The 15,225-nt window shown below is 55.0% G+C and overlaps 1 protein-coding gene across 2 annotated transcripts; it reads right to left on the bottom strand.

The window, feature by feature from the left end:
- Nucleotides 1–738: 738 nt before the first annotated feature.
- ETV3 (ETS variant transcription factor 3) lies at nucleotides 739–14,292 on the bottom strand. Of its 2 annotated transcripts, none has more exons than XM_048288710.1 (5): nucleotides 14,208–14,292; nucleotides 12,087–12,142; nucleotides 9,958–10,195; nucleotides 7,594–7,709; nucleotides 739–2,475 (listed from the first exon to the last, which is right to left on the bottom strand). In XM_048288710.1, exons 2-5 carry the CDS (start codon nucleotides 12,130–12,132, stop codon nucleotides 1,388–1,390), a joined length of 1,488 nt encoding a protein of 495 aa, XP_048144667.1. In that variant the 5' UTR covers nucleotides 12,133–12,142; nucleotides 14,208–14,292; the 3' UTR covers nucleotides 739–1,387. The 2 variants fall into 2 exon arrangements, with proteins under 2 accessions (XP_048144667.1, XP_048144665.1); XM_048288708.1 differs by lacking the exon at nucleotides 14,208–14,292 and adding an exon at nucleotides 12,255–12,407.
- Between the last annotated feature and the right edge of the window lie 933 nt (nucleotides 14,293–15,225).

The following is a 15,225-nucleotide window of genomic DNA, read 5'->3' as shown; positions in this document are numbered from 1 at the left end:
CGGCACTTGGATTTGGGATCGGCGGCGGGAATTTCGGGAAAGGCCTCCTCGTGTAATTCCTGAGTTCATCCTTGCGCCCTCTCCGGGGTTTGTTTTTTATTTTTGGGATGATCCAGGGGTTTCTCACCCCGGTTTTTAACTCCACATTCCAAGAATCCCGAGCCCGGCCGGGCTGGGAATCCGGGGAATCGCTCCTGGTAGGGAATTTCTTCCCCTCCCCCCTTCCTGCTCCCAGAATTCCCAAAATCTGTGCTCCGAGAGCGAATCCTTGGGAATCTTCGGCCCCGTCGCTGCGTTTCCTGCGGATTTATCCCGCTGGGAGCACGATCCAGAGCCTGAGGAATTCTGCTGCGTGGGGAAAGAGCGGATTTACAGCACGACAACAGCGGGAGATTTGGGACTTCCTCCCCCCCCAAAAAAAACCGAGAAGCATCCGGAAGGATCCGCGAAATCCGAGTGCTCCCGGGAAAAATTCCCAGCAAAAGTCCACGTGGTTTAAGGCATGAGTCAAAGGGGAGGGGGGGGGGGGATCCAAACATTGGGAATCTCAGCGGGAATTCCGGCATTCCCGCTCCCGGGACTCACCACAATCATTCCAGCGTCCAATCTTCCTTCCAAGCATTCCCAACTCCACCCACACGGATTCCGGAGCGGGGAAAATTCCCGCTCCGGGCAAAAAACCAAAAAAATAACATTTTAATGCGTTAGGATTAAAGGCATCCGGTTAATTTTGTGTTATCCCGTTCCCATTCCCGTTCCCTGAAAAGTTTGGAGAGTTTTGCTCATGGCTTCTGCGAGAGAGAAGAAAAAAAAAAAAAAAGGCGGGAAAAGGGAAATTTTTCCAGGGTTTTCCTTCCCGGAAATCCACCGGGAACGCGGCCTCCATCCCGATTTTCCGAGTCTTCCTGAATCCTTTCCCCTGCTCCATGGACAGTGCAAAATTCCCGAGCTCCCTTTTCCCAAAAAAAAAAAAACCAAACCAGCTCCTGGATGGCCGGGAAAGCCTCGCATCCGTGAAGAAAAAAAAAACCCCGAAAAACCCCCGGATCTGGAGATTCCCGTCCCTCTAAAAACAGCGGGAATAACCCCGAGGCTGCGCCTGGAATTCCTCCATCCCGGCCCCGCTGGAGTCCTGAAGCTGAGCCGGCTTTTCCCGGGAAAACCCAGCGGGAATTCCGGCGTCTCACCTGCAAGTCAACAACGAAAACAAAGAACACAAATCCCAATCCCCCCCCTCCCCTCCCTTCTCCCACCCCTAAAATTCCCTAAAAATTCCCAGATCTACCCCACCCCCCCCCTCCCCGCCCTTTTCCCAAACTGCTCTGCAACCTTGCTACATAAATACACGGATTTTTATGGATGTTTTCCAAGGTTTTTCCAGCCGGGATTAGGTGTCGGAGGCGGTGGCCACGGCCTTGGGCAGGTGCCAGATCCCGTTGGGAATTCCCTCGGGAATCTCCTGCCGGGAATCCCCGTTCCAGCGGCGCTTCAGCCGCAGCTTGGGGGGCATCAGGGCGTCCTCCCTCTTCTCCTGATTGCCCGGATCTCCGCAGGAATCCCGGGATGGCTTTTCCACGCTGGCTTCCGCCGCCTCTTCGCCGGACGATCCGGGATGGGCGGGAATCGGGATCCAGGCCGGAGCCGCCGGGCGGGCGAACACCGGGAGCTTTTCCTCCTCTTCTCCAACCTCATCCCGCTTTTCCAGAGCTTCCTCCTCCTCCTTCTCCACAGCCGGCTCCACTTTCACCCTGGCCGGAGGGTTGGGCAGCTGCGGGGTTGCCGCTCCGGCCGCCGCTTCCTCGGGGCTTTCCATCCTCTCCCGGTTTTTCCGGCCGGCCGGAGGAGGCTGGAGCTTGATCGGGAACTGCGGCTGCTCTTCCAGAGGCACCTGGCATTGGAGAGGGGGAACCACGAGGGGATAACGTGGGAAAGTCCGGGGGCTCAGGTGGTAATTGAAGACGGAGCAGGCTTGGGAATGCAGGTAGTGCTTCATTTCCTCGGGATTGAAGGAAAAGCAGCTGCTCCCGGCGAACGGGCTGAGCCCCGGGGAGGGGCTGTAGGAAAACAGCGTGGGAGTCAGGGACAAAGCGGGAGAAATGGGAACGTTGAGCATTCCGGGACGCCCCGGAAGCGGCGACACGGCGAAGGGGCTGTGCGGGTGATCCGGGAAAATGCCCGGCCTGGGAAACAGCGGCAGCACCACGTCGGGCTTGCGCTTCTGCGCCGCGGCGCTGCCGGAAGGGTGCGACGGAGCCAGCAGATCCCGGCGCCAATCCGAGGCGTTCTCCTCCAGCTCGGGGCCTTCCGCTTTCCTCTCGGCGTCTCCCAGAGCTTCGGGGTGGGACGGGAGCAGCGATCCCGGCGGGAAGCGGGCGGCGGGCTGGGAATCGTCGGTAGGAGAGTGCGGATCCAGCGGCGGGAAGTGGAAGCGGGAGGAGGCGGTGGGGACGGGGGGAGCGCTCTGGGGGACCACGCCTGGGAATGGGGGAGAACGGGGGGGAAAAGTTAGGGAATGGTGCTGGTGGGATGGGGGAATTCGGGGATTGGGCGTTGGGAGATGGATCTGAGGGATCTGTGGGGATAGCTCGTCACAATCCACGGAAATACCGGGAATAGCCATGGAAATATCGCCAATATCCACACAGATCTCTGATCTGAGGGGGGATCCCATCAGTCCATGGAAATCTCTCCAATATCCATGGAAATCTCCTCAATATCCACACAGATCTCTGATCTGAGGGGGGATCCCATCAGTCCATGGAAATCTCTCCAATATCCATGGAAATCTCCTCAATATCCACACAGATCTCTGATCTGAGGGGGGATCCCATCAATCCATGGAAATCTCTCCAATATCCATGGAAATCTCCTCAATATCCACACAGATCTCTGATCTGAGGGGGGATCCCATCCATCCATGGAAATCTCTCCAATATCCATGGAAATCTCCTCAATATCCACACAGATCTCTGATCTGAGGGGGGATCCCATCAGTCCACGGAAATCTCTCCAATATTCATGGAAATCTCCTCAAGATCCATGGAAATCTCCTCAATATCCATGGAAATCTCTCCAATATCCATGGAAATCTCCTCAATATCCACACAGATCTCTGATCTGAGGGGGGATCTCATCAGTCCATGGAAATCTCTCCAATATCCGTGGAAATCTCTTAAATATCCATGGAAATCTCCTCAATATCCATGGAAATCTCTCCAATATCCATGGAAATATCCTCAATATCCACACAGATCTCTGTTCTGAGGGGGAATCTCATCAGTCCATGGAAATCTCTCCAATATCCATGGAAATCTCTCCAATATCCATGGAAATTTCTTAAATATCCATGGAAATCTCCTCTACATCCACACAGATCTCTGATCTGAGGGGGGATCTCATCAGTCCATGGAAATCTCTCCAATATCCATGGAAATCTCTTAAATATCCATGGAAATATCCTCAATATCCATGGAAATCTCTCCAACATCTATGGAAATCTCTCCAATATCCACACAAATCTCTGATCTGAGGGGGGATCCCATCAATCCATGGAAATCTCTCCCATATCCATGGAAATCTCCTCAATATTCACATAAATCTCTGATTTGAGGGGGGATCCCATCAGTCCATGGAAATCTCTCCAATATCCATGGAAATCTCTCCAATATCCATGGAAATCTCTCCAATATCCATGGAAATCGCCTCAATATCCATGGAAATCTCCTCAATATCCACACAGATCTCTGATCTGAGGGGGGATCCCATCAGTCCATGGAAATCTCTCCCATATCCATGGAAATCTCTTAAATATCCATGGAAATATCCTCAATATCCATGGAAATCTCTCCAACATCTATGGAAATCTCCTCAATATCCACACAGACCTCTGATCTGAGGGGGGATCCCATCAGTCCATGGAAATCTCTCCAATATCCATGGAAATCTCTCCAATATCCACACAAATCTCTGATCTGAGGGGGGATCCCATCCATCCATGGAAATCTCTCCAATATCCACAGAAATCTCTCCAATATCCACAGAAACATTCCAACTCCAGGCCCTGCACAGGTCATCCCCAAACCCCACCCTGTCCCTTGGGCAATCCTGGCAATCCTCAAGCTCTCCCAGCTGGCTGAAAATCCCGGATTCGAGCTTTTTTTTTGGGAAAAACTTTCCTGCGTTGCTTCTGGCTCCTACCGGCTCCTTTCCCAGAGCCTACGGAGCCATTTTGAGGAAAATTCTCCCATTTCCACCTCCTGGATCCCCTTTTCCCACCAAAACCCCTCCATTTTGGATGGGGGGGGGGGGAAACCTGGCAAAAAACCCCCCTAATTCCAGGTTTGATATCCCAACCCCCACCCCAGCGGGAAAGAAAAGGGTTGGGATTAACCAAGAGCATTCCAAGTTCTCCCAGATTTGTTGGTTTTTGTTTTGTTTTGTTTTGTTGAAGCGCCCCAGGGACAGGAGGGAGCGGCCGGAGCAGGGAAAGGGAGCCGGGAACTGCCCGGACTCGTTTGCCCCGAGTTAATTACGGATTTACACCGAGCAGCTCCAGACACATCTTCCTACCCCCGTTCCTTGGCTTGGAAATGACATTCCCTTCTCCCAAAAAAAAAAAAAAAACAAACCCAAACCAGCCCCAAACCCCAGCAGGGCCCACAGGGGTGAAGCACCAACACCTCGAGGAGTTTCTTTTCCCCTCCTTTCTGGCCTTCCGGGAGCCTCGGGAAAACAAAACCTCGGCAGCAGCTCCGGGATTCCCTCAGGGAGGGGAGGCGGCTCCAGAGCCGGCGCCGGACGGAGGCTCCAGCCTGGAAAAATCCCTTTTTCCCCACACACAACCTGCTTTTTCTGCTCCCATCCCTATTTTCCCTGCTTTTTTCCCTGCTGGATTGCCCTTCCAGGCTTTCCCCTGGAAGCTGGATCAGGAACCTCCAAATCAGGATTTTTTTGAGGAGGAAAGTTTGGAATTTTTCTGAATAACGACTTCCAGAGGGGATTTTTATTTTATGGATTCAGTAATCACCTATTTCCCTACTTTTCCTGCTTTTTTTCCTGCTTTTTCCCAGCTGGATTGCCCTTCCAGGCTTTCCCCTGGAAGCTGGATCGGGATCCTCCAAACCGGCATTTTTTTGTGGAGAAAAGTTTGGAATTTTTGGGAGGAACAACTTCCAGAGGCTTTGGGTTTTGTTTATGGATTCAATAATCACCAATTTCCCTCCTTTTCCTGCTTTTTCCCTGCTGGATTGGTGTTCCAGGCTTTCCCCTGGGACCTGGATCGGGAACCTCCAAATCGGGATTTTTTTGTGGAGAAAAGTTTGGAATTTTTGGGAATAATGACTTCCAGAGGGGTTTTCTATTTTTATGGATTCAGTAATCACCAATTTCCCTCCTTTTCCTGCTTTTTTCCTGCTTTTTCCCTGCTGGATTGCCCTTCCAGGCTTTCCCCTGGAAGCTGGATCGGGAACCTCCAAATCAGGATTTTTTTGAGGAGGAAAGTTTGGAATTTTTCTGAATAACGACTTCCAGAGGGGATTTTTATTTTATGGATTCAGTAATCACCTATTTCCCTCCTTTTCCTGCTTTTTTCCTGCTTTTTCCCGGCTGGATTGCCCTTCCAGGCTTTCCCCTGGAAGCTGGATCGGGATCCTCCAAACCGGCATTTTTTTGTGGAGAAAAGTTTGGAATTTTTGGGAGGAACAACTTCCAGAGGCTTTGGGTTTTGTTTATGGATTCAATAATCACCAATTTCCCTCCTTTTCCTGCTTCTTCCCTGCTGGATTGGTGTTCCAGGCTTTCCCCTGGGACCTGGATCGGGAACCTCCAAATCGGGATTTTTTTGTGGAGAAAAGTTTGGAATTTTTGGGAATAATGACTTCCAGAGGGGTTTTCTATTTTTATGGATTCAGTAATCACCAATTTCCCTCCTTTTCCTGCTTTTTTCCTGCTTTTTCCCTGCTGGATTGCCCTTCCAGGCTTTCCCCTGGAAGCTGGATCGGGAACCTCCAAATCGGGATTTTTTGTGGAGAAAAGTTTGGAATTTTTCTGAATAACGACTTCCAGAGGGGATTTTTATCTTTATGGATTCAGTAATCACCAATTTCCCTACTTTTCCTGCTTTTTCCCGGCTGGATTGGCATTCCGGGTTTCTCCCGGGAAGCTGGATCGGGAACCTCCAAATCGGGATTTTTTTGAAGAGGAAAGTTTGGAATTTTTGGGAATAATGACTTCCAGAGGGGTTTTCTATTTTTATGGATTCAGTAACCACCAATTTCCCTCCTTTTCCTGCTTTTTTCCTGCTTTTTCCCTGCTGGATTGCCCTTCCAGGCTTTCCCCTGGATTGGGAACCTCCAAATTGGGATTTTTTTGAAGAGGAAAGTTTGGAATTTTTGGGAATAATGACTTCCAGAGGGGTTTTTTATTTTTATGGATTCAGTAACCACCAATTTCCCTCCTTTTCCTGCTTTTTTCCTGCTGGATTCATTTTCCAGGCTTTCCCCTGTGGCAGCTCATGCCTGGTCTGAATCCCCCAAGTTTTGGGGTTTTTTTGTGGAGAAAAGTTTAGAATTTTTGGGAATAACGACTTCCAGAGGGGTTTCCTATTTTTATGGATTCAGTAATCACCAATTTCCCTCCTTTTCCTGCTTTTTTCCTGCTGGATTGCCCTTCCAGGCTTTCCCCTGGAGCAGCTCGTGCCAGGCCAGGCTCCTCCAAGTCAGGATTTTTTGTGGAGAAAAGTTTGGAATTTTTGGGAATTGCGACTTCCAGAGGGGTTTTCTATTTCTATGGATTCAATAACAACCAATTTCCCTCCTTTTCCTGCTTTTTTCCCTGCTGGATTGGCCTTCTAAGCTTTCCCCCTTGGAGCAGCTCGTGCCAGGCCAGGCTCCTCCAAATGGAGATTTTTTTGTGGAGAAAAGTTTGGAATTTTTGGGAATTGCAACTTCCAGAGGGGTTTTCTACTTTTATGGATCAGGACAATCCCCCAGCTGTAGGAATTTGGCTCTTAGGGGACTTAATTCCCCCCAAAAATCACCTTGGAAAGGCCCTTTCCCCACGAAACCACTGCTGACCCCGGGATAAACCTGGCAAAAGCCTTTTAGGGCAAAAAAGGGACATTTCTGCTCCATTCCCAAACTTTTCCTCATTATCCTGAGGGATATTATATTTCCTCCAGGGAAAACCCTGTGATTTCAGCCAAAATCCAAGGAATTCCTGTTTTCCTCTGGGAACGCTGCGACCTCCAGGGAATCCCTCACAGCACCGGGCAGCAACGGGTTAAAAAAGCCCCTTTTTGGTTTAAAATGAGCAGGAAAAGGAGGAGGCAAAGGAGAAAAATCCACGGATTTTCTATCCCTGCAGCTCCTCTGCAAGGCCCCATACACTCACCTGGAAGCCGGGATTGCATCCCAAGGCCGCGGATCCTCTCATCCCCCGATCCCAAGGATCCCGAGGGAGACGAGCCTGGATCCCTCTGCCCGCAGCCCCCGGGATTCGCTCCCAGCCTTCTCCAGACCCACGGGGGTCACTCCCGGGTTCCTTTCCCCGCATTCCCACCCGGAATTCCCGAATTCCCGGCGTTCCCGGGCTCACCGTTGGGCCGGATGTTGATGAAGGGATAATTGGGCATCACCAGCTTGTTGAAGTTGAACTTGTAGGTGAATCGTTTGCCCTTGGTCTTGTGCAGGATCCTCTTGTTGTAGTAATATCTGGGAATTGGAAATAGAAACGGGGAAGAGCCGGATCAGAGCCCTCCAAAGGCCGCAAGTCCCTCCCAATTCCTGAGGGATTCCATCCCAACGTCCTGACTGAACCAGAAGGTGGAATTCTGGAACGGTTCTGGGGACGGAAGGAGCTCAAACAACGGATCAGAGCAACTCTCTCCGAATTCCTGAAGGATTCCATCCCAAAGTCCTGCTGAATATGGAATTCTGGAGCAGTTTTGGGATGAAAGGAGCTCAAATAGCCTTAAAAATCCATGGGCAGGGACATTCCCACTATCCCAGGCTGCTCTAAGCTGGCCTTGGACACTTCCAGGGATGGGGAATCCAGGATTTTTTGGTGTTCTGACAGCCCAGAGACTTTGGAAAAGGCTCCCAGGGACCCGCTGGGATTTTTGGGATGCCCCGTGCAAGGCCTGGACTGGGATTTCCCCCTTCCCAGCTCAGGATATTCCATGACTTCCTTCCTAAACACAAGGAAACCTCCATGGATCGGGAAGTGGGAATTTGGGTGGGAATCTGAGGGATTTTGGGTGGGAATCTGAGGGATTTGGGGTGGGAATCTGAGGGATTTGGGGCGGGAATCTGAGGGACTTTGGGCGGGAATCTGAGGGACTTCCATGGATTTATGGGATCCCCTCTCAGATCACAGATTTGTGTGGATATTGAGGAGATTTCCATGGATATTGGAGAGATTTCTATGGATTGATGAGAGATTTGTGCGGATATCTGAAATATTTCCATGGATTGATGAGGGCCCCCCTCAGATGAGAGATTTTTGTGGATTTTGGGGATGTTTCTGTGGATATTTCGGAGATTTCCATGGATATTGCAGAGATGCCTGTGGATTCATGGGATCCTCCCTCAGAACAGAGATTTGTGTGGATATTGAGGAGATTTCCATGGATATTGGAGAGATCTGCGTGGATATTTCAGATGTTTCCACGGATTGACGAGATCCCCCCTCAGGTGAGGAATCTTTATGGCTATTGGAGATATTTCCATGGATTTATGAGATATTCCCATGGATATTTGAGCTATTTCCATGGATTGCCGAATTCCCTCCTCTTTCCCACTCCCTGATCCACCCAGCACCCAAACCCCCCTCCCTCCAACCCCAACCAACCCCAAAAGGACCCGGAGCTCCCTAAAAATCCCATGCCGGCCCCAAAAATTCCCACTCCCAGCTCTCCAAATTCCCATTTTCCTTCCTGTTCCTGCCTGGAATTCCCGGTGTTTGCCTTGGGCAGCTCCACCCAGGAATATCAGAGGGCGGGAGTCCAGGCTGGGCACTGATAAAGCCCTGACCCCGTCAGGGATTTGGGAATCGGCCGCTCCTGGAAAACCTGGGAGAGCTCCGAGGCGCTGGGATGGGTTTTCCATGGGCTGGGTTGGGAATATGGTAAGGAAATGGGGATAAAAAGGGTGGGAATGGGGATAAAAAGGGTGGGGAGGAGAGAGGGGAATGTTGGAGTGGAGGGTTTGGAGGTGGGAAGTGGCAATCCTGGAATTCATCCCTAAAATCCCGTCTAAACCAGGACAGGGAATCCTGGAATGGTTTGGGTGGGATGGGAACTTAAAAGATCCTTAAAAATCCATGGGCAGGGACAGCTCCCACTGTCCCAGGGTGCTCCTGGACACTTCCAGGGCTGGGAAATCCATGGGATAACCTGGGCCAGGGTCCAGGATTTATCCCTAAAATCCCATCTGAGCCAGCCCGGGGAATCCTGGAATGGTTTGGGATGGGAAGATCCCTAAACCCCATCCAATCCCACCCCAATCCCACCATCCCAGGCGGCTCCACCACTCCCAGGGATGGGGAATCCATGGAATAACCCGGGCCAGGGTTCTGAATTTATCCCTAAAATCCCATCGGAGCCATGGAACGAATCCTGGAACGGTTTGGGATGGGAGGATCCCTAAACCCCATCCAATCCCACCCCTTCCCACCATCCCAGCTTGCTCCAATCCCTTCCCAACCTCCCTTCAAACACCCCCAAGGGACGAGACAACACCACCCCAACATCCCAGTTTGGGGAAAACTCCCCAAAATTCCAGCTGGGAAACAAAAAAAAAAACCCCAAAAAAACCCTCAAAAAAACCCCCAAAACCCCCCAAAAAAACCCAAAAAAAACCCCAAAACCCCCCCAAAAAAACCCCCAAAAAACCCCCAAAAACCCCCAAAAAAACCCCAAAAAAACCCCAAAAAAAGCAGGGAAGCGCCGGCAGCACCGACCTGAGCGCCCGGCTGAGTTTGTCATAATTCATTTGGGGTTTGCATTTCCGACGGCCCCAGAGCCGAGCGACCTCGTCGGGGTCCTTGATGACGAACTCGCCGTATTCCCCCTGCTGCCAGGCGATGACGTGCCGGAACTCCTCCTTCTGCAGCAGCTCCAGGATGAAATGCCACAGCTGGATCTGCCGGGAGCCCGGGCTGGACTCCGTCTTGTAGGCCCACTCCGGGAAATGGTACCCTTGGGATGGGGGCACAAAAGGGGCAGAGCGGGGGGGAAAGGGGGGAAAGTTGTTTAGGGAGGAACGGGAGCTCGGAGGTGGAGTTCTGTTAAATATTCCATGGGGGAGCAGGGAAATCCAGGTGGCCCATCCGGCTGCTCATTTCAGCCCCGATTTCCTCGGAAAATCTCCCCAAAAAGCCACTCAGAACCACCAAAACCCCCCAAAAAGCCACTCAGAACCACCAAAATCTGCCAAAAAAGCCACTCAGAACCACCAAAACCCCCCAAAAAGCCACTCAGAACCACCAAAATCTGCCAAAAAAGCCACTCAGAACCACCAAAACCCCGGTCAAAAAGCCACTCAGAACCACCAAAACCCCCCAAAAAGCCACTCAGAACCACCAGAACCCCCCAAAAAAGCCACTCAGAACCACCAAAACCCGCCAAAAAAGCCACTCAGAACCACCAAAACCCGCCAAAAAAGCCACTCAGAACCACCAAAACCCGCCAAAAAAGCCACTCAGAACCACCAAAACTCCCCAAAAAGCCACTCAGAACCACCAAAACCCCCCAAAAAAGCCACTCAGAACCACCAAAATCTGCCAAAAAAGCCACTCAGAACCACCAAAACCCCCCAAAAAGCCACTCAGAACCACCAAAATCTGCCAAAAAAGCCACTCAGAACCACCAAAACCAGCCAAAAAAGCCACTCAGAACCACCAGAACCCCCCAAAAAAGCCACTCAGAACCACCAAAACCAGCCAAAAAAGCCACTCAGAACCACCAAAACCCCCCAAAAAAGCCACTCAGAACCACCAAACCCCCCAAAAAAGCCACTCAGAACCACCAAAACCCCCCCAAAAAGCCACTCAGAACCACCAAAACCTGCCAAAAAAGCCACTCAGAACCACCAAACCCCCCCAAAAAGCCACTCAGAACCACCAAAATCTGCCAAAAAAGCCACTCAGAACCACCAAAACCAGACAAAAAAGCCACTCAGAACCACCAAAATCTGCCAAAAAAGCCACTCAGAACCACCAAACCCCCCCAAAAGCCACTCAGAACCACCAAAACCCGCCAAAAAATGGTAAAATGGAGCCACTGGTGGCTGGAATTCCGTTAAATATTCCACGGGGGAGCAGGGAAATCCAGGTGGCCCATCCAGCTGCTCATTTCTGACTCTTCTCAGCCCCGTTTTCCTCGGAAAATCCCCCCCAAACCACCTAAAAATGGCAAAACCGAGCTGGATTCCATCAATTATTGGTGGCTGGAATTCCACTGAATATTCCATGTGGGAGCAGGGAGATCCAGGTCTCCTCTTCAGCCCCTTTTCCGTGGAAAATCCCCCCCAAAAAACCACCCAGAAATAGCAAAACGGAGCAGGAAAAAGCCCCAAATCCTTGGGAAACGCTCCCGTTTGGAGCTGGAAAAACCCTAAATGAGGGAATTTGGCCGAAACCGTGGAATTATGGAATGGTCTGGGTGGGAAGGATCTTCCTGTCCCACCCCAATTCCACGGGCAGGGACACTTCCCGCTATCCCAGGCTGCCCCAAGCTTCGTCCAACCTGGAATTAAACAATTCCAGGCACGGAATTCAGGCCAAAAGAAAAAAAAAAAAAAATCCTGATTTGGAGGTTTTGGAGATTTTTTTTATGGGAAAAATCCCCTCCTTTTCCAGAGCCACCCACATCCCTGCCAGGAGACAAATCCCGGCAGGGAATCATCCCAAATCCACCCCAAATCCACCCCAAATCCATCTCCAAGGAGGGATTAATTTGAATTTCAAACCCAGCACCTCCACCCTCAGTTCCCCCCACGGGCTGGAGATTTCGGGAGAGGCGGGGATGAACATCCCCAGAGCTTCTTCATCCCGGAAAAAACTCGGGAAAAGCCTCTGGAATTCCTTACCTCCTCCTCCTTCGGGCTTATCCACGATGCTGCAGCCGGCTTTCATTTTCTCCCTCCTGCCAACGAGAGGGAAAAGCGGCGTCAGGCGCCATTCCCGACGGGATTTTTCCGGGAGAAAAGGGGGGGCGGGGGGGTAAAAAAACCCGGGTTTTCCCGACGAATCCCTGCCTGGAATCCCGGGAAAGGGGCCTGGAGCCCCGGGAAGGAGCCGTCAGACAGACAAAACAAGCCCTGCACAGTTCCCCTCCTGTTCCCAGACGGGCTCGGCTGCCAAAATACACAACTGGGAGCTCGCCCAGATGTGCCAGGGAAGGAGGGAGGGAGGGAGGGAAAAACGGGAAGAAAGGGAGGGGAGGGGAGCGGAATCCCAGCTGCTGATCCCGCCGGGATTTTCCAGTGGATTTTCCGATTTTCCCTGCTCGCTGTTGGGGGGGGGGCTGGAGATGGGGTTTGCTCGTCGTCATCCCAAAAAGGAACGGGGCTTGGGGAGGGCTGGGAGGGACGGGAGACCCCCGGGAGGGGTCAGAGACCCCCGGGATCGGGAACCAGAGACCCCCGGGATTGGGAACCAGAGGGGATTCCCGGGAGGGATCAGAGACCCCCGGGAGGGGTCAGAGACCCCCGGGATCGGGAACCAGAGGGGATTCCCGGGAGGGATCAGAGACCCCCGGGAGGGGTCAGAGACCCCCGGGATCGGGAACCAGAGGGGATTCCCGGGAGGGATCAGAGACCCCCGGGAGGGGTCAGAGACCCCCGGGATCGGGAACCAGAGGGGATTCCCGAGAGGGATCAGAGACCCCCGGGAGGGGTCAGAGACCCCCGGGATCGGGAACCAGAGGGGATTCCCGGGAGGGATCAGAGACCCCCGGGAGGGGTCAGAGACCCCCGGGATCGGGAACCAGAGGGGATTCCTGGGAGGGATCAGAGACCCCCGGGATCGGGAACCAGAGGGGATTCCCAGGAGGGATCAGAGACCCCCGGGATCGGGAATCAAAGGGGATTCCCAGGAGGGATCAGAGACCCCCGGGAGGGATCAGAGACCCCCGGGGACGGATTTGAGACCCCCAGGATTAGGAAAAAAATGAGACCCCCGGGAGGGGCCGGAGACCCCCAGAGGCAGCGGCCAGCGATCCCCCGGGAAGAACCGGAGCCCCCCGGGGCTGGAACTCACAGGAGCCCCGCGGGAGGGGCCAGAGCCCCCCGGTCCCGACACCCAAACAACGCCCGGTGCCACCCGCAGCGGGTCCGTTCCCCGCTGCCCAGCACTGGGACACCCCCCCTGCTCCGGCATCGACCGGAGACCCCCGGGAGGGCTCCGAGACCCCCGGGACGAACCAGAAACCCCCGAGAGTGACCGGAGAGACCCCCCCCGGCACCGACACCCCCGCGGCCCGGCCCGTGCCGGTTCCCCCGCGGGCCCCGCCAGCCCCGGGAGAGCTTCAAAGGCCGTAAATGGCCGCCGGGAGGGGCCGAGGCGCCGCGGCGGCGGCGGGGCCGGGGCTCCCGCTCCGTTACAGCCCCGCCGGCCTGTCCCGGCCTGCCCGGCCCGGCCCGGCCCGGCCCCGCCGCCGCCCCAGCCCCGGGCGGTGCCGCTCCCCGGCCACCCCCGACACCCCCGGGAGCCGCCGCCAACCGGGGCCTCCCACGCTGCCCGCGCCGGGATCGGCGCTCCCGCGGCCCCCCCGGGCCCCGCTGCGCTCTCCCCCCACCCCCGGGCCCCGTCTGCCCCCACCCGGTAACGGAGGGGGGGGGGGGGGGGGATCGGTGTTTACTCCACCCCCGGTAACCGGGGAGGGCGTCCCGGCTTACCCCCGCCCCCCCAGCCCGGATCCGCCTCCTCGGTACCTCCCTGTTTACCCAACCCCCTCCCGGTAACCGGGGCCTCCCCCGGGCACCCCCCCGCTAACCGGGGGCTCCCCTTCGCCGCTCCGCGCTAAGCGCAGAGCCGCCGTTCCGCGCTTCCCGGTAGCCAGGGGGGTCCTCTTTACTCGCCACCCCCCGGCTCCCCGTTCACCCCCCCCCGCCCCCCCCCCGCTCCGGTAACTCCCGGTTCCTCCCCGCCCCCCCCCCAAATCCCGCATCGCCCCCACCCCGCTCGCCGTGACCCCCCCCGGGACGCACCTGCGGGGGCGGCGCGGGCCGGGCCGGTGGCGGCGGGAGGAGCGAGGCCGGTTCCGGGAGAAGGAGAACGGAGGGAGGGCGGGGGGGGAAGCGGGGAAGGGGGCGGGCGGGCGGGGGGGGGGGGCGGGGGGAGATCGTTCCCGGTGCGCGGGGCGGGGAGAGGAGGGGATCCGGTTCTCTTTGCGGTGCCGCTTCTCCCGCTGCCGCTGCTGGTGGTGCCGCTGCCGCCGCCGCCGCTTCTCCCGGTGCCTCCCCCGCGCCGCCGCCGCCGCCGCCGCCGCCGCCGCCGGAACCGGAACCGCCGCCGCCGCCCACGCGCTTCCGGGCAGCGCGCGCGCCCACGCGCTTCCGCTTCCGGTCCCGGGGAAGGGGAGGGGGGAAGGCGCCGGGAGCGCGCGCGCGGGAAACGCCCCTCCCTCAGAACGCCGGCCCCGAAACCGGGCCGAAACCGGGCCGAAACCGGGCCAAAACCAACCCGAACCGGGCCAAAACCGGCCTCAAAACAGCCCGGAAAACAGCCCCGAGACGGAAACAAATCCAGGGCCAAAACAGGCCCAAAAAACAGCCCCAAAACACAACACAACCCAGGGCCCAAACAGGCCCAAACCAGGCCCCAAACCAGCCCTGAAAACAGGCCCGCAATACCCCAAAACCGGCCCCAAAACGGAACCAAAGGCAGGGCCAAAACAGACTCAAAACAGGCTCAAACCACCCCAAAACAGCCCTGAAAACAGGCCCAAAATACCCCAACACCGGCCCCAAAACAGAACCAAACCCAGGGCCAAAACAGACTCAAAACACCCCAAAACAGCCCTCAAAACAGGCCCAAACCAGCCCTTAAAACAGGCCCAAAATACCCCAAAACTGGCCCCAGAAGAGAACCAAACCCAGGGCCAAAAACAGGTCCAAAAAGAGGGCCAAAAATGGACTCACAACAGCCCTGAAAACAACCCCAAAACAGCCCCAAAGCAGCCCCAAACCCACGCCCAAAACAGCCTTAAAGCTGGCCCAAAAGAGG

Source organism: Corvus hawaiiensis, chromosome 29 (genome assembly GCF_020740725.1).
Source record: "Corvus hawaiiensis isolate bCorHaw1 chromosome 29, bCorHaw1.pri.cur, whole genome shotgun sequence".
In the NCBI taxonomy this organism is placed as follows: Eukaryota; Metazoa; Chordata; class Aves; order Passeriformes; family Corvidae; genus Corvus; species Corvus hawaiiensis.
Note: the sequence above shows the minus strand (reverse complement) of the source record. Positions and strands in the feature narration are given on the sequence as shown.

Bases quoted from the DNA above. Each gene is read 5' to 3' on its own strand.
- ETV3 (XM_048288710.1), bottom strand. From the start codon at position 12,132: ATGAAAGCCGGCTGCAGCATCGTGGATAAGCCCGAAGGAGGAGGAG. The intron at 10,196-12,086 runs GTAAGGAATTCC...CCCCATCCCAAG, and splicing joins TAAGCCCGAAGGAGGAGGAG to GGTACCATTTCCCGGAGTGG. The intron at 2,476-7,593 runs GTGAGCCCGGGA...CCCCATTCCCAG, and splicing joins CATCAACATCCGGCCCAACG to GCGTGGTCCCCCAGAGCGCT.